At 50.4% G+C, this 23957-nt stretch overlaps 1 protein-coding gene across 4 annotated transcripts in view; it reads right to left on the bottom strand.

Moving 5' to 3' along the window:
* Nucleotides 1-8000: 8000 nt before the first annotated feature.
* The window catches only part of CEP250 (centrosomal protein 250), a 28011-nt gene continuing 12054 nt past the window's right edge, over nucleotides 8001-23957 (bottom strand). For 3 of the 4 annotated variants that reach the window (XM_038159202.1, XM_038159204.1, XM_038159205.1), the window contains 13 exons: nucleotides 23419-23511; nucleotides 22592-22726; nucleotides 21430-21710; nucleotides 18273-18432; nucleotides 17382-17694; nucleotides 16831-16958; nucleotides 16457-16577; nucleotides 15715-15848; nucleotides 12251-14767; nucleotides 10489-10644; nucleotides 9984-10097; nucleotides 9769-9819; nucleotides 8001-8746 (listed from right to left, as the gene is read on the bottom strand). In XM_038159202.1, coding sequence (XP_038015130.1) covers nucleotides 8456-8746; nucleotides 9769-9819; nucleotides 9984-10097; nucleotides 10489-10644; nucleotides 12251-14767; nucleotides 15715-15848; nucleotides 16457-16577; nucleotides 16831-16958; nucleotides 17382-17694; nucleotides 18273-18432; nucleotides 21430-21710; nucleotides 22592-22726; nucleotides 23419-23511 — 4494 coding nt within the window. In that variant the 3' untranslated portion in view covers nucleotides 8001-8455. The remainder of the gene's footprint in view (nucleotides 8747-9768; nucleotides 9820-9983; nucleotides 10098-10488; nucleotides 10645-12250; nucleotides 14768-15714; nucleotides 15849-16456; nucleotides 16578-16830; nucleotides 16959-17381; nucleotides 17695-18272; nucleotides 18433-21429; nucleotides 21711-22591; nucleotides 22727-23418; nucleotides 23512-23957) is intronic. The other variant, XM_038159203.1, reaches the window with a different exon arrangement.

Here is a 23957-nt window from a genome sequence, read left to right as displayed (position 1 = left end):
GGAGTTCTGGGGCTGAGCTGGGAAGACACAGACACTTGGGCAGTAGCTCAGTAAGCCTCCTGCACAGCAGGTGCAAGAGAGCACAGGTCGTGAGGCCCTAGAGCAGACCCCGAAGCCCCAGGCTCACCGGCTAAGCTCTCTCTCAGCCCACTGCTCTCCTTCCTGTAATTCCCAATGCACTCAGCAGTGTCTCTGCCTTTTGGCAGGACACCAGCAGTGACATGGAGCTCCACAGCTCCTTCCAAGAGCTCTCGTGGTGCTGCAATCCCATGCTGACTCCTTGTGCTCTGGAGGTTTCCCGTGATGGGGCATTGTTACATCATGGTGATGTCACATCACCGCATTGTCACATCACCATGCTGACATTGTGTCACATGGAAACTGCCCACCACACCTGGGGGGGGGGGGACCTGGAGGCCCCTTTGGACAGCCCAGTGGGCCACCCCCTCCATGTGACCCAGCTGCGAGAGCTCCTGTCCACAGGCCCCTTCTCCCCTCCCCTGTTGTGTCATTCTGTCGGGCAAAGCTTCCTCACCAACAGGAAGGAATGGGAGGATTTGCCACTCCAAAGATGCCCAGTTTGGGGGCTGCTTTTCCCCCTTTCCCTTTTTAGACCTTCTTCCTTGCCACGGCCAAGCAGCCACAACTGGGGAAATTGCAGCAAACTGGATATGTGGCCCATCCCTGGCAAGATGAGATTCCTTGGTCATGTTTTGAGAAACAGAAGAGAAGCATGGGCTGAGGGAAAGCCCTCTCCTCCCCTTTCCTCAGGATCCCCTTCAGCCCAGACACCTCTCTGCCGCCTTCCCAATCTCCCCTGCCCTGGCTTCTGCTGCTCCTGTCTGCTCTTGTTATGAAGGTTTTGATCAAATAGTCAGATAATATAAAAAGGTTAGCTATGATTATAAGTAGACAATTGTGAAATATAAGGTATAGAAATATCAGGAGTGCTGTGTTTGGAATGTAACTGTAGAAACTTCCCCAGGAAGTTGCTGGCCCCTTCTGTTGCAGTCATGCTTACCAGTAACACTGCTTGGAAACCCACTATCCTTCCCATCTTGATTTCAGTATTAAGGATTCCAGTCAGTAGACCTCAGGAGAGATGACCAATGATTGTTTTAGAATTAGAATATTGAAGTTATTAACTATTAGAACCAATCAATGTAAAGGTTAAATTTAAGAGTGGGCATAGTATGCGTAGTATGTAAAAGAACTTACGTAATGATGATTCAGCAGAAAAAGTATAAAATGGATGGGTTTTGTTTGTTAAGTGGAACACATTTCCAGAGGAGTTATCCCTGTGTTCCCAGCGCCTGAATAAAGAAGTTTATTCACATCAAATTGGTATTGGATAAGTTTATTTTTTCCTGTTTGGTGACTGTTATGTTTGCCCAATTATCCAATCACAAATAAAAAAAACCCAAACAGAATTAAATGTAGCAGCAATTTCAATGAAGTAGTTTAGAATATATAAAATTGAATACACTCAAAATATTGGCAGTATAATTTGGTTAAAATGAGGTATAATCTGGTTCTTATAATAGCGCATAAGCCAAAAATTACTGCGGGGTACAGAGTGCAAGGGCTTTGGGACCCCTGCCACCTCATGTACGAGGTCATTAAGTTACAGTTCCCTTTTTTATGCTGTGTGCCATCACCATCTCCTCCCATTTTCGATTCGTCACATTCCTATCTCCACCCTCATCTTCATCTTCATCACGCATGTGCCACCATCCCTTGTAGGTGGTCGCACCACTCTTTGGGGGTCGTCTGAGGAAGGCTTCTCCTCTTCCTCAGGTGTCCTTTATTTCACCTTTGGATTACACATGCACACCAAGCTGGTATAATATGAGCCAAAACTAACATTATATAAGGCAATGCCATGTTCTAACAGTAAAGCAATAAATTTCATACAATTAACATGTTCCTGATTTCCACCCAAGTTTTCCCTCTCTCTCAGATAAATTTAATAATTCTTATCTCTTACTCCTTCCTGTCCTGAACATCTGCAGGAGATGGGGGGGGGATGGACCCCTCCCTTCTTCCTGGCATTTCACTTTTAAACCATTTTATTATCTCCAAATATTAATTACTGTATCAATATTGATTACTGTTTCAATTTTGTCAGCACGAATCACACTGTTATAGATACGATTGCCAATTTGATTTTATCAATAATTTGCCAGAGTCAAATTATGATATAAAAACAAAGTACAAAATTTATTTCGCGCAAATTGACAAATTTCGGTAAGCCACGGATCGGACAGAGTCTAGCCCGGGAATAGACCCTGGGTGACGCCCTGAGCAACTCCAAGCACTGGCAGCTTCGGAGTGTGGCGAGCACACCAGCTTTCTCCATGTAGGTCTTTTTATCCCATTTTTCTTGCCGCGGGCTAGGAAGTCCATTGTTCTTTTCATAACCAAACAAGTTCCAAAGGTTTCTCCGGTCCAGTAGAATGCTATCTGATGGAAGATGGTCCGGTCCTCGATGTCTTTGGGAATAATTCATCGACTTCTGGTCTTGTGCTAGACAGGATTAATCTTAACAATACACAGTCACATCCCGAGAGAGATATCCTTATCATCACCCTGAATTCCGATACTCAGTTCTTACTGGAAATCTCTTTTGCAAACCAAAAGGTTTCCCAGAACTGTTTTTAAATTCTAAGCAGTGTGTTCCCTCCCTCCAGTCGGGGGGGATCCAGGTGTGCTGCTGATGACATAATTCCCTGTGTGGCTGCAATAGTGAAATTAACTGTTCCTGTTGTGTTTTACATGTAAATAGAGTCTATTGGTATGGTATGTATTGGTGTTTTGCTGCAGACTGACTTTTCTTGGGTATTTCCCTGAGAACATGTCTAGACGTAACTCTCCTTCTATCCCTTTTTACTTTAATATCTATCTACCTTATTTTATACTATTCTGAATCTATTCCTCTACTCTAATAAATATGAATTTTGACACTCATTCATAACAACACCTATTTATCACAGTGACACCCTCACTTCCTGCCCCTCCTTGGCTGGATTTGGTGAGGTCTCTGGTGCCCGTTCCTCCAGCCCGTCTGGTTCCTTGGGGCAGCTTTTACACTGCAGAGCCCCCCCAGCCTCGCTTTTTGCACAAAGGCAAGAGACAGGCAGAGCAATGTGTTGGAGGTGCAGTGATTGATCACCACGGGGCTCTTGGGAAACAGCGAGGGGCGCAGCCCAGGGCCGGCGTTCCTCGGCTCCCAAAGCCGCTTCTGGCACACGCTCCAGCTGCAGCTCTTCTCCATCTCCATCACCTGGCCAGGGGAGGAGCAGCATCGGCTGTGCCCCAGCTTCCCTGTGCCACATGTCCTGCTCAGCCACCAGGGCCCTGAGCCCCGCAGCGCATTCACACGCCCCCGCACCTGGGGCAGTGCTCAGGCAGCTCCGGCAGCTCCAGCCTGCGGTCCCGGAGGCCGAGTAGGAGGCCCTGTGTGCACTTCCTCGGCAGCTGCAAAGCACAGGGGCTGAGGAATACACCTGGTGCAGGTAGCTCAGGGTGCAGCTGCACTGCCAGCTCCAGCCTGAGCTCTGGCTGGCAGGAGCCCGAGGGAAGAGCCCATGAGCTGCTGACCCTTGGCAGGACAAAGAGCCCGAGGACCTGTGGCACAGCCAGGTCAGTGGCCACTCAGACACAGGGCACATGCCAAGCCTCGCAAAGAAGAGCTGAGACTTTGCTGTGCTCGGACTGTGAAGGCATCACAGCCCAGGGGTTCACAGTCCCTCCCTGGAGGCACCGGCTCGAGCTGTTTCTGTGTTCCTGCGCCACAAATAAATTGTTTTGTGGAACGAGACACGTGAGACTTTGCTGTAGGAAACCTGGTCTGACTGTGTGAGAGTGGGGGGAGTGCAGGGAGTCAATGGGGGCCCCCTTCAGCTCACCTGAGCCACCCACTACAAAGGGGATTTGGTCCCAGCAGGAACAGTCTGGCGGTGGGAGTGTGACTGCCAGAGTGCCTCGGGGATGCTCAGACAGGGAAGTTTCCTTAACAACAGGGCTGCCTGAGAGCTGGAGCAGAGCCCAGGCCATGCACCTGCTGGGCTCTGCCTGTAAGAAACCGGGCAAGGTGCAGCAGGGTGCCCTGGGCTGGGGAAGGCCACTGGGCAGAAAAGGAAATGGAAGAAGTTAAACTACAGCCCCAGTTTTGTCAGACCACTCTGTGTGCTCAACTTCTTAGACTTCAGCGTTTGAGTAGGTGCAGAGCGTTGGGAAGGGGAGGGCAAGGCAAGGCAAGACCACACTGGAAGATTTGTCCCATGGCTTGGCTCTCGCAAGAGAAAAGCCTAAAGGTGTAATTATTGACAGTTCCCACTGGATGGCTCCCGAAGCCCGGCGGGGACGGCAATGCTGAGCACAGCCGGCAGCTTCGATTCAGCTCCAGCCGTCCTCTCGTACCACAGCCCCGTGTTACAACCACAACAGAATGATGACCTCAGCCCAGAGCCAGGGAGGATGAACATTCCCACGGGACCACACACACCAGGAAGGGTTTTATAAAATGCACCTGTGAGTACACGGGCAGGAGCTCCAAGAGCAAACTGTGACCCACAGCTATTAAGTAAATATGAGAGATGTTTACAACTGTGTTTTAACACACTCTCCTCAGATCTGTTGTTATCTCAACTCTTTGTGCCCCAGTTGAGCACCAAGAAGGACTGTCGTGGTTTAACCCCAGCCAGGAACTCAGTCCCATGCAGCTGCTCGCTGCTCTGGTGAGATGGGGGAAATTAGGAAGAGGTAAAACCCATATATTGACACAAGAACAGTTTAATAATTGAAACAAAACTAAACATATTTTTATTACTACTATTACTACTTCTACTTTGACCAGTGAAAAGGAGAGAGAACTTAGGAGAAACCAGCAGTGCCCCGTAGTCACTCATCACTCACTGACCAATGCCCAGCCTCTTCCCAGTAGCAATCGGTGCCTCCTGGCCAACCCACTCCCAGTTTCTGTACTGGGCAAGAGGTTCTGTGGTCTGGAATATCCCTCTGGCCTGTTGGGGTCGGGTCTCCTGGCCATGCTCTCCCCTTGCTGGCAGAGCAAGGGACACTGAAAAGTCCTTGATTTGGAGTGAGCTCGACAGGGCTCCAACTCAGCACGCTACCAATGTTGTTCTCACTTCGAATACCAAAACCAGCACTGGAGCAGCTTCTGGGGAGAAAATTCTCTCTCTCCCAGTGAAAACCAAGACATCCAGCAGCCCTTGAAAACTCCTCCGTGTGAGCCCTGACTGCTGCAGCCCCAACCTCCCTCAGTCACCCTTCAGTTCTTCCCAGCACCCCTTGAGCCACCTGCCCCACCAACAGCCCCCCGTGACCCCCCGAATGCTCCAGACACGCCCTGTGTGCCCCCACAAACCCCAGTGATGCCCCCAGACCCACTCACGCCTTTGGCTGCTTGAGGGCCATGGTGGGCACTGCAGGAGACCCCTGCCCACTCCCGGAGCTGCTGCTGCTGCTGCCCGATGCCTGGTGCCCAGCACTCTGCTCTGCCCCCTGCACTGAAGCCCTGGCACCTCCTCTTGGCCCAACAGTTTCAATTCCCTGCTGCACACACAGGAATGTGGCTTTTTATCTCAGAAATAGCAGCTGCAGAGGAGCAGAAACACATTCATGGTTGTGAGAGTACCATGGCTATGGGGCAAGGACAAGGGGGAACAGTGACAGGCCCAGGGCCCAGGGCCATAGCCACGGGGCATGCAGCTGTGGGGCTACCTGGCAACAGGAGTATGGCCATAGTGATGCAGGTGAGGGATGTGCTGTTTCCCCTCTTATGTGTGACCCCTCCTGGGTCACACACCCCACAGCCACTTGGCTTCCATGTCCACATGATAGGCAGGGTTTTTCCTCCTCTTCCCTGGCTTGGAGAGGTGGGGACCATCTTCACCTCTGCCTGAGGCAGTTGGTGGCTTCACAGAGATCCTGGTGCTCCTGGCACCACATCAAAGCCCTCTGCCCCTTCTCATTCCGTCTCCTGTGCCCACAGAGCTCCGTCTGCCCAGACCCGACCTCTCTGTCCTGCCTGGGCATGAGCTGACTGCAGGAGCTGACGTGATGTTCCACTGCACCACCACACACCCCAGCACCGGCTGTTTCCTGTACCTGGAGGGCCAGATCCGAGCCCAGCTGTTCCCCAGGGAACGAGGGGACTACAACTTCTCCCTCGTGCAGAAAGGGGACAGCGGCCGCTACAGCTGCCAGTGCTACACCGTCAATGCTTCGAGAGAATGGTCTGCTGTCAGCAACACCCTGGACTTGGTGGTGAGAGGTGAGACATCGCCCCAGCCACATCCTGCTCCACTCTTCCTCCCTGCAATCTGTCACATCCTGGGGGAACTAGAAAAAAGGATTTAGGGCAGGAAAGCAGCTGTACGAGGGGACCAAGCAGAGGGTTCCAGCTTCCTTCACCTGAGTTTGAGCCTGGCCAGCTCCTCAGAGACCCTATAGTTGACCTAGAGACCCTATAGATACAGCGTTGCCGGGCTGACAAGTAAGCTAAGATGATAAGACTCTGACAGGATAAGAGTCAGAGGACACCTCTCCCTGCACTGGCCAGAAAGTACCCATGTACTAGGCTGCATTCCCAGCAGTGTGGGCAGCACAGGAAGAAGGAGATTCAGCTGCTGGTGGAGAGCAGCTCCCCCTGCCCAGTGAATCATGATTTTAAAAGGGTTAAGATTTTAGCTGAGGGTTAGAACCAATTCATATTGAAGTCAGACACACCAACGATAGGTTAATGATTATTAGATGCTAAAGCTAATTGTTATATTATGAGCTACTGTAGAAAGGCGACCCCCTGGCAGAGAGTAATGTGCTCTGACTCCGTGATTCAGAATGCTGAACCATCGCTTTATTAAGCTATATTATATTACAGTAATACTATATTAAATTACATACTAAAAAGATACTATACTACACTACTAAAGAAAAACTCGTGACTGTCTGAGACAGCCAGGGTACAGCTATGAGTGATTGGCTAATCACTCAAAACAACTTTCACCGGTGTCCAATTAACCAAATCACTTTTGGTAAACAATCTCCGTAACACATTCCACATGTGCAAAAACAACAGGAGCAGTAAATAGAGGTAAGAATTGTTTTCTGTTCTTCTCGGAGGTTCTCACTGCCTTCTCCAGGAAAAATCCTTGGGAAGTTGTGCCTGCTGCTCTCTGTGAAGAGAGCTGTGGCCACAATGAGCTCATTTGTAGAAGGAAGTGGAGCAAGGGATCCGTTATAGGAATATATTGAAACCAGTAGAACACCACCCAGCACTTTGTCAATCCATCATGAAGCAACGGGCCTTGGATTGTGCCAGAGGGTCACAGCCTGATGAAGACTTTCCTGACTTCATCCCTGGGACCACTGACCAGTTTGAGATCACCGACCCAATTCAAGAGAAGAACTGCCCACGTGTGAAGGACTAATAAACTCATTTTAATACAGAGCTGGGATGGGAGGTGCTGGGGTTATGCATATGTATTATATTGGGAACTAAATGGAAGGCAAAAATCCTTGTGCCGTGTGGTCACACATTCTGGGGACAATCCTCATGGTGCCACCTGCCGGTGCAATAAACATTCCACTTACAACTTCAACGAGTTAGAGAGTCTTTGTCCGTGGTTTTCGGTTTTAACAATTCACCAGGACACCCTCCCCACGCATTTGTGGCCTTGGGCTGTGGCAGGGCTGGAGCTGGGCACTGACAGCCTGTGGAGAGGAGCTGAGCTGTCCCTTGGGCTGGCTGTTGGGACAAAGCCATCACTGCTTTGGAAGAAAAAAGGGAAGAAAAGGGAGAAGGGAAGGGCAGCCCCATTTCTCACTGAACTTTGATCCCTGCTGTGCACACCCCTTTGTTTGATAACACCTCAAATTCTCATTACTTGTTGCAGGGAACATCTCTGCCCTCAAGAAGGGAAATTGTGTACTGAGCTTGCAGTAGCCTCACTGTGCCAGTGAAAATGAGTATAATTTTCTTCTGAAAAACATTTTATTAAAAAAAATTAAAATGCCTGTCCCTAGGAGATGCTTGCAAATGCCAACACCAGAAACTGTTATGTTACTTTAATTGTTTGTAGCACACTCTTTGTGTCCTTTTATTTTAATTAGCTGCCCTCGGACAGATGTCACCCACAAGTCACACTGTTCAAGGATTTTTTTTTTGTTTGGGCTTCATTCTCCATACATGATTCCCTCTCCTTACCTATGTTGTTGTTCTCACATATTCAAATTTTGGTCCCAGAAATCATCTACTTCATGAAATAATGTTTCATAGATTCTAATCCTCAACATAAGGTGAGGTTTGACACCAGCCAAATGTGAGACCAACAGATGTTTAAGGCAGGGAGGAGCCGATCCCATTTCTCACATCCATGAGCTCTTTGTCTTAGGAGAAATAGTTCCATTCAAACGGAGACCAGAGGTGCTGTTACCTCAGGTCATCACTGCTTCTGGCAGGTTTGGCTCTTGGATGCTCCAGCTGTCTCTCCAGAGACTGGTGGCCCAGGGATGTCAGTGCTGAGTTAAGGTTCAGAGACAGATCCAGCTTCCGAGTCTCTTCTTCCAGAACAGCAGCTTTGGGCTCCTTGAGCACAGCTGCTAAGGAGCAGGACAGCTCCTGGTGAAGGTCTGACAGCTCCAGGCTGGTCCTTTGACAGCTCTCAATGTAGTTCTGCCGGTGCTGCCAGTCTGAGGCCAGCTGTGACTGCAGCAGGGACACCTGGAAGAGGCACAAGGCCCGGCTCAGACAAGCCCACGCTGGCAGGAGCACCTGCAGCCCCGCGGTACCGGCTCTCGGGGCAGACACAGCCTCCAAGCGCAGCCCTCACCAACACCCTGCCCTTGGGCCAGGGGAAAGGAACAGGCTCCCAGACAGAACAGAGCTCAGATGATCAACAAGTCCAGGTCAAGGCTGCCAAACCCTTCCCACGTACATCCCTCAGCCACCACAGGTCTATTAGAGAGACTTCCAATGGGATTTAGGAACCCAGCTCTGCTTTCCAAAGCACACATTTGGGCCACCAACCCCTTTCTCCTCAGGCTGTGCCTCAGCACGAGGGCTGCCGCTCCCCTGAGCTCCTGGAGGACTCTTCTACTTGAGCTGCTCGACAGGCAGCTGAGGGACAGGGAGCAAACTCTTCCTCTCCCATACTTCAGAGCATTCCACACAGGAGCAGAGCACAATGTGGACAACTAAGCCCAGTGGAACAATAAGCCTCTGGCATTGCCTCAAGTCCCTGGATTTCTGCTAAAATGCAAGCTCCACTGTTACAGAGTCAAGGGAAAATGGAAACAGGCAACAAAGGAGAACGTCCTGGTCCAAACTGCCCAGGGAAATAGTGAAATCACTGTCCCTGGAAGTGTTCAGAAAACATGTGGCTGTGGCACTTGGGCCATGGTTTAGTGTTAGGATTGACAATGCTGGCCTAATAGTTGGATTAGATTATCTGAGAGGGCTTTTCCAACCTTAAGCATTTTATGATTCTATGATTCTGATATTTTCAGGTGACTTCCATTGTTCTGAATTTCATCCCGTCTCTCTCCCCCACCGCCTGATCTTAGACAAATCAGAGATAAGACCAAGGTAAAGGATGTTTGGTTGTTGCCAACAGGTGCACAACTGACAACACCTGCTGTACTCACTTCCTGAGCCAAAAACAACTCAGGCTGTAGCCACATGCATAGCTGTGCTCATGACTACAGCCACAGCAGCCTTTGGAGGAAAGCTTTCCTAGTGCTCACCTGGTTCTGTAACTCAGATAAGCGCTGACTGCAGTGAGCATGAGACTCCTCCTGTGAAGAAAATGAAAGGATGTTCCTTCAGTCTGTTTGGTCACAACCACAGACAATATCTGACTTCTATTAGGTCTCTACTGGAGGGCTGCTGCCACTGAGATTTCTCATCATTCCTCTGTATGACCAAAGCCTCCTCATACCAAGGAAAATGTTGTTCTCACCTGTCTAGAAGTGGGCAACTTGCACTGGTCAGACTCAGAGGGAGAAAATCCAGAAGCATCTGGGAGTAACCGACCCCTAAAACATCTCTTCAGTCTCCTCCGTTCGTGTTCCACCTGCACATTGGATTGAGAGAGGGTCACAGAAACCTGTCAGCAAACATGGAGCAAAAGGATCTCTGGACATCAAGGCAAGGAGATCCCTACTCTGAGACCCTGAACTGCACCAGACAACACTGGGGGCAAAAAGCTCTTGCTGGGGGCTGTGCAGGAGAGGCCAGTGTGTGTGTGCAGGGACACGGGGCCAGGGAGGGAGGCAGTGGAGTGAAGGTGCCCTTGTGAAAGCCATGGGCTGCCACAAGAGAGAGAAGAAACAAAAGGGTGTGCCCACAGCAGGGACAGGGAGAGGCAAGGGAACAAGCAGAGGGCTCCAAAGCACTGCCTGGGCTAACGTGCCAAGTTCCAGAGGAGCCTGAGGCTCTGCAGAGACAGCGAAAGCCCAGTTTACCTGCTCAAGAGTCCTCCTGAGTTCAGTGTTTTGTTGCCTGAGCTCCACCTTTTCATCTTCCATCTTTGCAACTGCTTGCTGCAGACATTCCAGGCTCTGCAACATGAGTCTCTTCTCTGACAGCCATGACAGCTGCTCCCCTTCAGCAACAGCCTGCTGGGCATTCAGAAAGGAGATTCCATGAGCTGGTGCCACATAAAGGTTAGAAGGGTGTCAGAACCAATACACTGGGGAGAGTGACCACAGCAGGAATGGACAGAAGGTCCTTCTTCTTCTCCTTGTCCACAGGCCAAAACAACACATCCTCTCTCTAGGGACCCTCCTCCAAATCCCCTTGAAGAATTGAGTACTTTGTTCTGGATCTGCTTCCTGCTAGTTTTTTTCAGTGTTCCCCGTTCTGGTTTTCAGAGACTGGAAGCATTAATTTCCTATCCAGCCACTTAATGGTTTTACAAAGCTCTGTAGTGTCTCCACCTCTCTCTCTCTTAGCCATTTCTTGTCAGTTGTGAATACTTAAACATTTACTCCCCTTGGGGAAGTTAATTACCATCTTTGGTCATCCTTTTTGATCATCACTGTAAATTCTCTTACCTACAGTTCTGCTCTCTGTCCTTAGACAACCAAATGTGCAAGATGTGGGTGAAGCATGCATTTCTGCAGTGACAGAACAGTTCAGTTTTTTTTCTCTATTCTCTTTACCTGTTACATCCTCATACAGAACTGCTCTTTGAAAATACCATGTTATGAATCAGGCCATAAGCATTGCTTGGAACTTAGTCAGGAGCCACCTCCTCCTTCTCCTTTGTGCCTTTCTTCACGAACTGCTCCTTGGAGCACCTATAAATGCAGTCTTGGTATCAGCAGTAAACCAATCTGTGTGGATGCCACTGCATTACCTGACTGAATGTTCTTGCATACCTGACCTACATGGATGTAACTGACATCTCAGGCTCTTTTCACATTTCTTGCCCACTTCCCATCAACACATCTCAATACTTGTCAGCATCCCAGATCAGGCTGCAAATAATATTTCTCAAGTCATAAGTAAATGTATAATGCATAGATACAGTGTTTTCTTAGTAGCACTTTTTACATGCCAATATACTAATGGAGACCAGAATACAGACAAATTTGTGGCAAAGCTGCAGCACAGGCTATTGCAACTGTTCCGCTAGCAGGACCTGAATAAGTTCACTTTGGAAAAATACACACAAGTTTGCCTCTGTGATTTTTGGATTGCAGTACAAACATGCATAATTAAGCATTTAACCTGACCAGGCAATAAAAGAAATCGCATTCTTTTAACACACTGGAAAAGCTGTCCCTCAGAAATCTCCATCTCAGGACATCCTCGAAGCACCAGCAGTGCAGCTGCTGTTTAGCCATCGGAACAAAACTCTGCTCACTTTAGTCCATTACTCAGCTCACCTGCTCCATTCCTTCCCACACCATATCCAAATACCCACATGTTGCATCCTCTTGCATTGGCACAGGAGAAGCAGCCCAGCTTTTGGCCTGGAGCTGATTTGAACAGCAAGCTCCAGAGCGGGATCAGTCCTTCCAGGCACGCCAGGATACAATCTGGCAGTCAATGGTCTCTGGCTGGAGCCAGGCAGACAGACAAGGCTGCCTGCTGCAGCCCGGGCTGCTTTACCCAAGCAGGCCTGCACTGACAGGGATAGAGACCCACCTCTTCATGGGAAACATCACTGGAATAATTCAGGGACACTGGAGTGGACTGAAGGTCAATGCCAGTGCCTACCTGTTGATGAAATTGGTCTGTGTCTCTCTCTGAAATCATTCTCTGCAGGATGGTTATTTCTTTCTTCAGATTCCCATTGGCCATTTCACTCCTGCTCAGTGCAGCACTCAGGACTTGAGCATTCTCTCTCCATTCACGTTCTCTGCTTTCTTTCTGCTTCAAAGCAGCAGTCACACACTCCAACTCTTCACCACTGGCTTCCCTCTCAGCTTCTAACTCTTGGGTAATTTGCTTCTGCCTTTGCAAGAGATAGTCTCTCTCCTGGAGAATTTTCCTCTTCTCTACTTCCTCTTCCTCCCATTTTTGGAGTTTTTGGATTTGTTTCTTTAGGGTTTCCCCTTCACCTTTCCATCGCAAAGCCAATGTTAATTCTTTCAGGAGTTCACTCTGCCTCCTAAGCTCTTGTTCTCTCTCTATCAGAGTCTTCTTTAAATACTTGACTCTGTCTGTCTGGTACTTGATCTCTTTATCCTTCTTTGTCAGAGTCTGCTGAACTTGCTGGAGATCTTCCCGAAGAGCTCTTATTTCCACTTCTATCTGCTTTTGCTCACTTTGAGTCTTGATCTCTCCCTCTCTCTCAGGGAAGGTCTCTTTCAGGAACTCTTGCTCTTCATCATATCTAACCTCTTCATTCTTCTCAGTTAGCCTAAGCTGGAGATTCTGCAAAGTCTTCAGTTCTTCTTCTACATGCTGGAGTTTTTGCCTAAGAGTGTCATTGTCCTCATCTTTCTTCCTCACCACTTCCTCAAGTAGAGTCACTTGCTTCTGACATGATGTTAGAGCTACTTTCATGCTTTCTTCACGAAGCTGGAACGTGTTAATTTGCTCTGTCTGCTTGAGGAACTCCAACTGGCTCTTCTTCAACATCTGGCTTGCTTTGTCAAGATCCTGCTCTAGACTTTTGGCCTGCTTGCCTGCCACCTCCTTCTGCTCTTGAAGGTCCTGGACATGCTCTTGCAAAGACACTATCTCTTGATCTCTAGCTTCAAGAGAAGATTCAGCATATTCTAGTTTTTGCAGTATGGCTTTAGCCTGCACCGCTGTCTCTTCCTTCTGCTGTTGAAGCTTTGTGATGGTGTCCTCCAGAAGACAAATCTTGTCTTCTTTTTCTTTCAGAGTCAGTGTTGTTGCATGGAAATTTCTTTGCCCAGCTTCATGCTTTTCCTCCTTTTCCTTGCATGCCTCACATTGCTTTCTAAGGGACAAAATTTCCTGCTCTTTTTCCTTTAGTTCCCCTTGAAGACAATGCAGAATTTGCTTCTGCTGTTCAGAGTCTTGCTTTTGTTTTTGGAAGGTCTCAATCAGTTCCTTCTGAGATTCAATCATTAAATCCTTTTCTTTCAATATTGTTCTAGAGTAGTCTAAGTCTCTGTGCAAGACATTAATCTGTTGCTCTTTTTTTTCCTCATAGCTCCTTGTTTGTTGCTTTTGGATGTCCATAAGTCTGTCTTTCTCTTTTAAGGTTGCTAAGGCCTGCTCCAGTTGGTCATGGACACTCTTTAACTGCATTTCCATGACTTCTTCAACTTCCTGCATTTGCTTTTGCTGTGAATCAAGCTCTTGCTCTTTTTTAGATAAAGAAAGTGTCATGATATCTACTTTACCAAGAAGCTCTTGCAGATGCCTGTCTTGCTGTTCCTTGTGCTGCTGCAAGAGCCTTAACTCTTCCCTTTGAGCATCACACTCACTCTCTCTGTCCTTAAGAACAGTTCTCAGGTGTTCAAGGCTAGCATTTAGAGATTTCACATCTTCTCTCTCCTTTTCCAATTTTTGAATCTGCTGAGTCAGAGAAAGAAGCTCCAATCTTTTCTCCTTCAGGTTTCCTTCCATATCATCAAGATCCAAAAGCAGATTTCTGACTTGTACTGCACCATGCTGTTCTAGAATCATTATTTTCTCCTCCTGGAGTTTGATCTCCAGGTGTCTCTCCTCCAGCTCTTTGCTCACCCTGCTGAAAGCAGAGGTCTGCAATTCTAACTGCTTCTCCAGCTCCCTTATCAGTTCTTGCTGGGATCTGATCTCTTGGTCCTTCTCTTCCAGCTCATGGCTCATTTTGCTTAAAACAATCCTTTGCTTTTCTTGCTGCTTCTCCAGCTCCTGTATCTGTTCCTGTTGGGATTCTGTCTTCTGTTCTTTCTCTGTTATGTCCTTAATAACCTGATTGAGAGCAGTTTTATGCATTTCTTTCTGCTTTTCCAACATTCTCATCTGCTCTTGGTACAACTTCATTTCTCCCTCCCTCTCTGACAGGATGGCAGTCACATGAGTGAGATGCTCCTGCAAAGCTTTGGTCTCTGCTGCCTCTTTTTGAAGAAACTCCATTTTCTTCCCCTGGTTTTGCACTTCCTCATTTTTAATTTTTAACATGGACAGGGCAGTTTGGAGTTCTTGTTCAAGGGAGTGATTCTTGTCTATTGCTGTATTTGCTCGGGTTTCAGAGACTGTGACTGATTCCTCCAGAAGTTTTATCTCATATTCTAGTTTTTCTTTATCTGCCTGCAGCCTGTCCCGTTCATGCTGCCAAAAGAGGGAGAAAAAGGGTCAATGATTCCGTCTCTCACTTTGCTTGTCATACCAGATCTGGACTCCTGCCGCAGGGGCAGGCACAGGCTGCCCCTGTCTCTCAGCCCCTCGGGATGCTGCAGACCTTTGCTGGGCCCCCACTTGATGCTGCACCTTTCCCAGCTCACTCAGCCCATCCCAGCTTCCTTTCTGCCCTTCCCCGACCTCCTGCAGCTCCACTCCAGTGCTCCTTTGGGCAGGAGCTGCCAGAACTGCAGCCAGGATTTCAAGTGCACGCTAAGCAGGATTCAGGCAGTGCCACGAGGATGTGCTCTCCTTCAGGGAGGAAGGGAAGAGCAAACACCCCCAGCCTTTCATTCCCTGCAGCTGGGCTGACAGGAGTGCTTTCCCACCTCCCCTGTGAAGAGTTTCCATGGCTCCATCCCTGAGAGCCCCACTGCCTGTCTGGGAGCAGCAATGGCCAGATCAGTCTGTCATTCTCTGCTGCCTCTCAGGACCAGTTCTCCCTTGCAGGCACACGGCCTGATGAGCATCAGCACTTGGCTTTCCTCTCCTCTCTCCCCACTGCCTGCTCTCAGATGGCCAAGGCCAAAAAACCTTTCTATTAACAGCAAACTTGGTCTTCTCCCCTGTCCTTCCAGATCCAGATATTTAGAAATCTGAACATGGCTTTGGACACCAGGAATTCCCCAAACCATGCAGTGTCAATAGAGACAGTGAGGACATTGAGAACTACAGCTTCTAGGGCACAGAAGCCCAGCATGGAGGACAATCAGCAGCCTCAGCATTACCGGGCCTTGCCATGAGTACAACATCTTTTCCTCCTTATTCACAAGAATGCAATTAGAAAAGCTAAACTGGAAAAGGTGCTCCTGAGAGCGATTAACACAAGGTCCAAACATAGCCAGGAAATGCCCCTTTGGGGCATCTGCCACTCTCACCAGCACATCTTTCCTTTCCTTCTCCAGGTCCTCCAATTTCCTCTTCAGAGATGCCACCTCCTGACAAAGAGTCACAGCCTCTTCCTTCAGGGCAGTTTCTAGAGAGGTCTTCTGGTGTTCTGCCCTCAACAACGCTGCAGCAGGGAAGGAGAAGGGGACAAGCAAAGCAAAGTTAAACTGATATGCACCCTGCAGAGACAACAGCACTGTCTTCTCTGTCTGCCTGTGTTTGCAAGGCCCTAAGCTCACAAAGGCTGCAAAGCTGACAGAAATGAAGGAAACTTCCAGGCAGAGAAAAAGGTAATGGAAGGGGCAAGGTTCAGAGGCATAGGAAAGTGTGTTTGCTCTTGGCCTTGTGCAGAGTGAGCAATCTAAGAGACACAAAGGAGCAGGAATGCCTGTGCAGCCCTGCTCCAGAGAGGCCAATAGCCTGGAGGCTCTGGCAGGGCCTGGAGTTTGGGGGAATGGAGCTGAGGCATCCAGCTGCAGCTCCTCAGCACAGACACGGCACCTGAAGGGCACCAGCTGTGCACGGGATCAGCCCTAGCACAGCCAGATGGCATTGCCAGCCACAGCATCTTTCTCAGGAAAAAGCTTTCACTGGCACGTGGATGGATAAATCTCCTGCTGGTTGTTTTTCATCTCTGCCATCTCTGGGCACTGCCTCTTTTCTCTGTGTGGCATCAAACAACCCCACAGGTGAGACAGGATGGGGTAGTGGGTGGGAGAGGAGAAGCTGTACCTGTCCGACTTTCATCCAACTGTATCTGCAGTTCCTGATTGCTGGCTCTGAGACTGTCCATCTGATCCTGCCCCGTGCCCAGCTGCAGCTCCAAGGCCTGTATCTTCTTCCTTGCATCATTCTGGAAGAGACAAGAGGAGAAGAATCACCTGTCATTGCCACTGCTGGCAAAGGGCTACAAACAGTAAAGCAGAAATAGCCCATGTGGGAGAGGGCAGCTGGACCATACTGGTAGATGTGATTGTGATCCTCCTTCCTCCCCATGCCAGTGAGCCAACCCCACTGCAAGGACTGACACCCATCCTGGCCTTGGCATGGTGCTTGTCCAGCAGCTCGACAGCAAGACAGGATTTCTTGCACTGGGCACACATTACCACATCTTTCTGGGAATGCTCCAGGTGCTGCTGCAGGTCTTGCAGAGCTGCTGCCACTCTGTCCACTGTGAGCTCTGTGGAGACATCCCCAGCCTGAGAAGCAGTTAGGCCCATGACATGACTCTCTTCTGAAAAGACAAGACATTCTGTTTCACGATTTAATCCAGTGGTCTCCAACAAACAAGGCCTCTCTACCTAGGAGGAGGTGCCTTTGTCACTGTCCTAGAGCTCTCCTTGCAGCAGGATGTGTGTCACAGGCTGACATTATTCTGATGACCACTAATGTCAGCACTGCCCCAGAGACAACTGCATGGGCCCTGGGCTTGACAGGACTTGGCCCTTGTATGGGCTTGACAGGACTTGGTCCCTTCTCCCTTCTGACTCTAATAATTTCTCTAATACAAACACAGACTTATGTCTCTGCAGGGAAGTCAAGCTGTTAAGACTTCCCTAGGCCTGAGTCAGCCTAAACTGACCAGGTGAGTGTGTGATAGCAGGGTGACCAGGAACACCCCCTCACTCTACCTGCTCACCCAGCCTCCCACACTTGCCTGAGCTCCAAGTGACCAAGTCTCTGCTGTCCTTGATCATGTGGTCGAGAACCAAGAGCAGTTTGTCCAGCTGGGATTGAGTTTCCTGGTGGGCACATCTGGCCTGTTGACACTGTGTGGCCAAGGCCTCTGCTCTGTCATCAGAGCTCTGGAGCTTCACACGCAGCTCAGACACCTCAGCCTGCAGCACGTGCACAGAGTCCCTCAAATGGCATTCTCCTGCTCGAGACTCCTCCAGCTCCTTCAGCAGCTGCTTCTCTCGAGTTGCCTGGGAAGCCTCCATCTGCAGCACTGCGTCCTGCCGGGCCCGGATCTGGAAGATGGATGCACAGAGCCTCAGGGACAGGGCTGCTCCTGAGGCAGCAGAGTGGGCCGCAGGGAGAGCAAGGAAGGAGAAATGATTGCAGGCAAAAAACATGCCAAGACCAGAAGGCACAGAAGAGAGGATTCCCATGGAGACAAATGTAGAGAAAACGGGAGAGGGAGGCAATGGGCATCCTTGGGCTGCAGCTCTGAACAGCGGCTGAACTGGCTGCGCTGGGAGTGCCCTGCCCAGCCTGCCACAGCCACGTCTGTGTCCCCACATTGCTCAGTGCCTGGCACAGGCACCAACTCTGTCTGGGACAGCACTGCTAACAGAGGGACAGAGAAGCTCCAGAGGAGTCTGCTGCTGCTGCTTCTCCTCCCAGATTTCCAGCTGGAACCCAGGAGAAGATGGGGGGAAACTTCTGCAGCAGACACCAGATCCAGCCTCAGCCTGCGGGTGCAGCAGCAGCCCCGGGCAGAACACGGCAGCTGTGGATGCTGCTGGGAGGGGAAAGAGGCTGGGGCCTGCAAGCCAAAGGTGCTCTTGTGTGTCCCTGGAGAAGAGGATGCCACTGCACATCTTACCTGGTTGTTGAGCTCCTGCATTTCTCTTCTATGCTCTGAGTGGAGCTCCTCAGCCTGGGTAAGGGCAGAACGAAGCTGAGACACCTGACTGATCTGGGCCAGGTTGTTTTCTTCCAGGGTTCTGAGGCTCAGATCCTTTTCTTCCAGACACAGAGTCAGCCTGTAGAACGAGGCAACAGATGGCCATGAAAGACATTCATATCCTTGAGTGCCTCAGAGGGGGTGGTGGAGTTGACCACTATGTGAGGCAACACTTGGAATGTGCCAGTCTTTGTCTGGGGTAGATGATGTCCAGAGCTTATGGGTCAGAATAAAAGGACAGACAAGTAAGGGTGACATTGCTGTGGGTGTTTGCTAGAGGCCACCTGAACAGGAGGAGAAGTAGATGAGGCTTTCTACAAGCAACATAAAGCAACCTCAAAGTCACAGGCCCTGGTTCTTGTGGGGGACTTTAGCTTCCCTGACATCAGCTAGAGAAGCAACACAGGGCAGGATGTTCCTGGAAAGCACTGATGACAAGCTGTCACAGGCAGTGGAGGATCCCACAAGGAACAGCATGCTGCTCAACCTTACCCTAACAATCAGGGAAGGCCTTGTTGGAGATGAACAACAGTGAAACCTGAGGTCAGCCTTGGCTGCACTGCCTATGAATGAGACTGGAGTTCAGCTGGGGATGAGGAAAAAGCAGGGCAGCAAGCAAGAGTACAACCACAGACCTCATGAGAGCTACCTGTAGCCTCTTCAGGGACATTCTTGAAAGAAGCACATGGGAACAGGCCCTGCAGGGTAAAGGGGTCCAAGCTGATATTAAAGGATCACTTCCTCCAGGCTCAACAACAATGCATCCTAGTGAGCAAGAAACTGGGCAAAGGAGGCAAGAGACTTGAGTGGATAAGCAAAGAACTCCTGTCGTTCCTCAAGTGCAAGCAGGAAGCACATAGGAGATAGAAGCAGGCTCAGGCCACTTGGAATGAATATAGAGATGTTGGAGTAAGTAGAAATTAGACAAAGAAGACCAAGGACCACCTTGGAATTAAATCTGGGCAAGGACATCAAGAAGGGCTTTTTAAAATACATCCGTAACAAAAGGAAAACAAAGGATGATGTGTCTCTGTCTGTTCCTCAGCGGAGGGGAGACCTTGGTAACAGAAGATGCAGAGAAGGCAGAATTCCTGAGTGCCTTTATTTACATCAGTCTGTACTGGACAAGACCAGCCCTCAGGGATCTCTGGCCCAGGAGACCAGGCTAAAGGAATGTTGGAAGGAAGACTATCCCTTAGCAAGACTTCCCTTTCAAGGACTGGGTTAGTGAATGACTGGGCAAACTCGACATGCAGAAGTCCTCAGGCCCTGACAGGATGTGACCATGAATGCTGAGGGAGCTTGGGGACATCAGAGTGAAGCCACTCCCCATAATCTCTGAAAGGTCATGGAGATCAGGAGAGGTGCCTGGGGGCTGAAAGAAAGCAAGTATCATTCTGGTCTTCAGAAAGGGCATGGAGGAGGACCCAGGGAACTATGGGCCTGTCAGAATCACTTCAATCTCTGGAAAGGTGATGGAGTACCTCATGCTGGAGGTCTCCTCTTCCCCACATGGAAGGACAAGAAGGTGATCAGGAATGGTCAGCATGGATTTACTGAAAATAAATCATGCCTGACCAACCTGATTGCCTTCTACGATGAAACATCTACCTGGATGGACAAAGGGAGAGCAGTGGATATTGTTTACCTTGATTTCAGCAAAGCTTTTGACAGTTTCTCACAACATCCTCCTTGGGAAACTCAGGCAGCGGGGGCTGGAGGAGAGGACAATGGTCTGGACTGAGTACTGGCTGAACAGCAGAAGTCAGAGGGTTGTAATTAGTGGCACAGGGTCTCATTGGAGGCCTGTCATTAGTGGTATCCCCCAGGGCTCACTCCTGGGCCCACTGTTGTTGAACTTGCTCATCAATGACTTGGATGAGGCAGGCGATGCCTCCCCACCAGGGCTGGCATCCCCTCAGAGGGATCTCAGCAGGCTGGGGATGGGCAGAGAGGAACCTTCTGAAATCCAGCAAGGGCCAACCTGCTAGGAAACAGCTTTGTGGAGAAGGACCTGGGGGTCCTGGTGGACAAGAAAAACTCCACGAGCCAGCACTGGGTCCTTGTGGCCAAGGGGGCCACTGGGTTCCTGGAAAGCACCGGGAACAGCATTGCCAGCAGGTCAGGGAGGGGATCCAGCCCCTCTGCTCAGCCCTGTGAGGCACATCTGCAGTGCTGTGTCCAGCTCTGGCTCCTCAGCACAGCAGGGACAGGAGCTCCTGAGCAGGGCCAGCGGAGGCTGCGGTGCTGAGGAAGGGCCTGGAGCATCTCCGTGCCCAGGAAAGGCTGAGGGAGCTGGGGCTGCTCCGCCTGGAGAGGAGCCCCAGCTGAGAGGGGCCTCAGCCCTGGGTGTCCCTGGGTGCAGGGAGGGGCAGAGCAGGGCCCAGGCTCTGCTCCCTGGGGCCCAGCAATGGCCCCAGAGCCACGGGCGGGGACTGATGCCCAGGAAGTTCCACCTGGACGAGAGGAAGAAATTCTTTCCCGTGCAGGGACCGTGAACAGGCTGCCCAGGGAGGGTGTGGAGTCTCCCTCACTGGAGACATTCCAGAATGAACTGGATGCAATCCTGTTCCATGTGCTCTGGGATGGCCCTGCTGGAGCTGGGAGGTGGGACCAGATGAGCCACTGCGGTGCCTCCAACCTTACCCTTTCTGTGATTCTCTTCATCTGGCTTAGATGAAAAATCATGGGTTTAACATGTCTCATGTCAACAAAGAGCATCAGGAGCCAGGCTGATCCAGACCCCAAAGGCTTCAAGTTACAGGACCCAAGGTGGAGCTGATGGATGTATCCAGCTCCTTACAGGGCAGCTCACGCAGTGTCAGCACACCCACCTAACACCACAATACCCCCTAGAGGGAAAGGGCTACACCAAAAGCCTTTGTCTCCAGAAAAACCCTATCTGAAAGCTTAAAAGAAAAGAGAGTGAAAGACAACATCCAGACAATGAGATGTGTCTGTACGGAGAGTGGAGAATCTGCCACTTAGGAAATGCTGCCAGAGCACCTGGAGGTGCAAAGATGGCAAAGAGGGAATCCATTCACCACAATGCAGAGTCCCACAGGCTTTCATTTACCTGGCTTTTTCCCTCTCTAGGGCATTGACAGAAGCCTGCAATTCTGAATTTTGCTGTTCCACTTCTTCCCATCGACTCCTTTCCCCCTCCAGGTACTCCAGATGCACTTGCAGCTCCTTGTTCTTATGTTCTGCCTCCACCAGCATCTTCTGGACGTGCTCAACCTCCAAGATCCTCTGCCTGGACTCCTCCTGGGCCTCCCTCACATCTTGCTGGGCTCTCTGCACAGTCGTTTCCTGGCACTCTTGGGAGGCTGCCAGCTGAGATGTCAACTCTCCCACCTCCAGTCAAACAGAACAAAGCAGTCAGAGGCTACAGCCACAGCTTCTCACTGTCAGCCACAGCACAGGCTGTGAGCAGAGGTAAAGGACAGCTTTCCATTTCTCCCTGTCCCGAGAGCCCCAGATTCACAAAGGATATGGACAACTTGTTTCAGTCTCTAAGTGGCTCACCACCAAAGGCACCTGAAAAAGCACCTGCCAAACCAAGGCTAGCAAGAAGAGGCCAGCAGGAATCCATGCTGATGGTTGCTGGCCAGCAGCGCACAGGACTAGCCCAGCTGTCCAGAGCAGCAGCTGACATTCAGCAGAGCACTGAGTGTCCTTCAGAGCAGCTGCCGTGGAGCCCCCAGAGCATGAGACAGCCCCAGGGATCAGCCCACCAGCTGCTGCTGTGCCATGGGAAAGCAAGAAGGCCACAGACCCCTTGCTGCATGGCTGCAGTGCCACTGCTGTTTCGCTCACCTGCTTTTGTAGAGCCTCCCTCTGCTCAAGGAGGAGATTCATTTCCTCTTTGAGGCCTTGAAGCTCTTCCTCGTGCCTCCTCTGTGCTGCCTGGGCTTCACTGCGAGCTTCCTGCAGCTCATCTTGCAGATTTGCCTTGATGATCTGGCAACAAAATGCAGAGCAACTTCCTGGGACCTGCCCTCAGGCTCAGCTTTTTCCTCTTGCTGCCTCAAAATCCCATTCCTCAGCTGCTTCTTTTGGCTTCTCTACCCAGCTCTGCTTCCCATGCAAGCCTTCCTTCCTGGGGCCGAGCTCTGGAGCCTACCAGGCTCTTTGCTCCCAAGGCCTGAAGCAGCCCTTGCCCCCTCAGTGCCAGGAGCTGCCTTTTGTGCCCTTGTCACTGCCCTGCCCTCTGTTGCCTGCCTACTCACACTTACCTGCCCCTTCTCTTGCTGCTCTTTCAGCTCCTGCCTGAGCTGCTGCACCTGCTGGCGGGCTCGGCTGAGCTCTTCCTGAGTTTGGAGCAGTGCCTCTGATAAAGCACTCTTCTCCTTCTGCTCTTCCAGCAGGACCTGCACAGAAGGAAAGAGCAGAGGGCTTCACACTTCTCCTGCAACATCCGTGTGGCAAGAGGCAAAGACTGATGGGCTCACGTGCTCTCGGAGCACTTGGCTGCTGCTCCCCTGGGCCACTGCCTGCCCTGGGCGAGACACAGCTTCCCAGGAAGTGACTCAAAACACGGCCCAGAAGACATCTCTGGCTTACTGTTCAGAAATACTCCAGGCAAGTCTTTAAAAAGATTTTTCTCTTGTCAGCATTCCTGCTGCACCCTCCTCATGCCCACAAAAGAAAAGTCCTACAAACTCACTTTGGCCATGAACACCTACCAGTACACACCAAAAGGGGAGCGGAAGGAGAACAGTGAAGATACCCTGGGGTACATCTTAGAACAACAGAGCTCAGGAGCAGCACAAAAAACTCAGCTGACAGCTGATGTTTCTGCCTGGCTTCCTATGAGAGGCCTCATTCCTGGTGCCAAAGACAGCCCCACTCAGCTTTCACCTCCCCTAATACAATGTAGAAGACACGGAGGGCATGCTCCACGCAGCCCCGTATCCTGCCATCTCCCACAGCTCCAGCCTTGCAAAAAATCACACCAGTTCTCCTCTCACAATCATCACCACTTGCTTGCAATATCAAATCTCCTTAGTTGTTCTTGTTGCACCAGCAAGGACACAACTTTCTGCCTCATCTCAAACAGCACCTTCTTGTGCTCCTGCTCTCTCTCTGCCGTCTCTTTCTCCCATTGCTCCAGCGTCTCCTTCATCTCTGCACGGTGCCTTTCGCGCTCACTCGCCTGAGGAGGGGAGGAAAAATTTGCAAGATGAAGTCCTAGGCAAGCTCCTTGCTGAACGATGTGAAGCTCCATGCCTCCCACAACCCCCAACTGGAAAAGACAACAGCACTGGCTTTCTGCACTCCAGAAACTGTGTCCTGTCATGGAATTCAAAAGGAGGCTCAGCAGGTGCAAGAAGCACAGACTTGTGGAATCTCTTCTGCTGGCAAAGACCTTCCCAAGCATTGAGTCCAAGCACTCAGAAATGGAGGCGTCACCTTCCCCTCTCTGATGCCCCAGTCACAAGGACTGAAGGACCAGGGACAAGGAGCCTGTTCCATTTGCTTCCAGCCCAAAGCTAATCCTCTGTCCCCCATGGAAGCACAGCAAGAAAGGAACCGAGTTCCCACCCCTGCAGCCAGCAGCACTCTTGGCATCTGCTCCACGCTGGCATCTGCTCTGTGGCA

The sequence above is a fragment of the Motacilla alba genome, chromosome 20, assembly GCF_015832195.1.
Source record: "Motacilla alba alba isolate MOTALB_02 chromosome 20, Motacilla_alba_V1.0_pri, whole genome shotgun sequence".
In the NCBI taxonomy this organism is placed as follows: Eukaryota; Metazoa; Chordata; class Aves; order Passeriformes; family Motacillidae; genus Motacilla; species Motacilla alba.
This window is presented reverse-complemented; position numbering and strand designations above follow the sequence as displayed.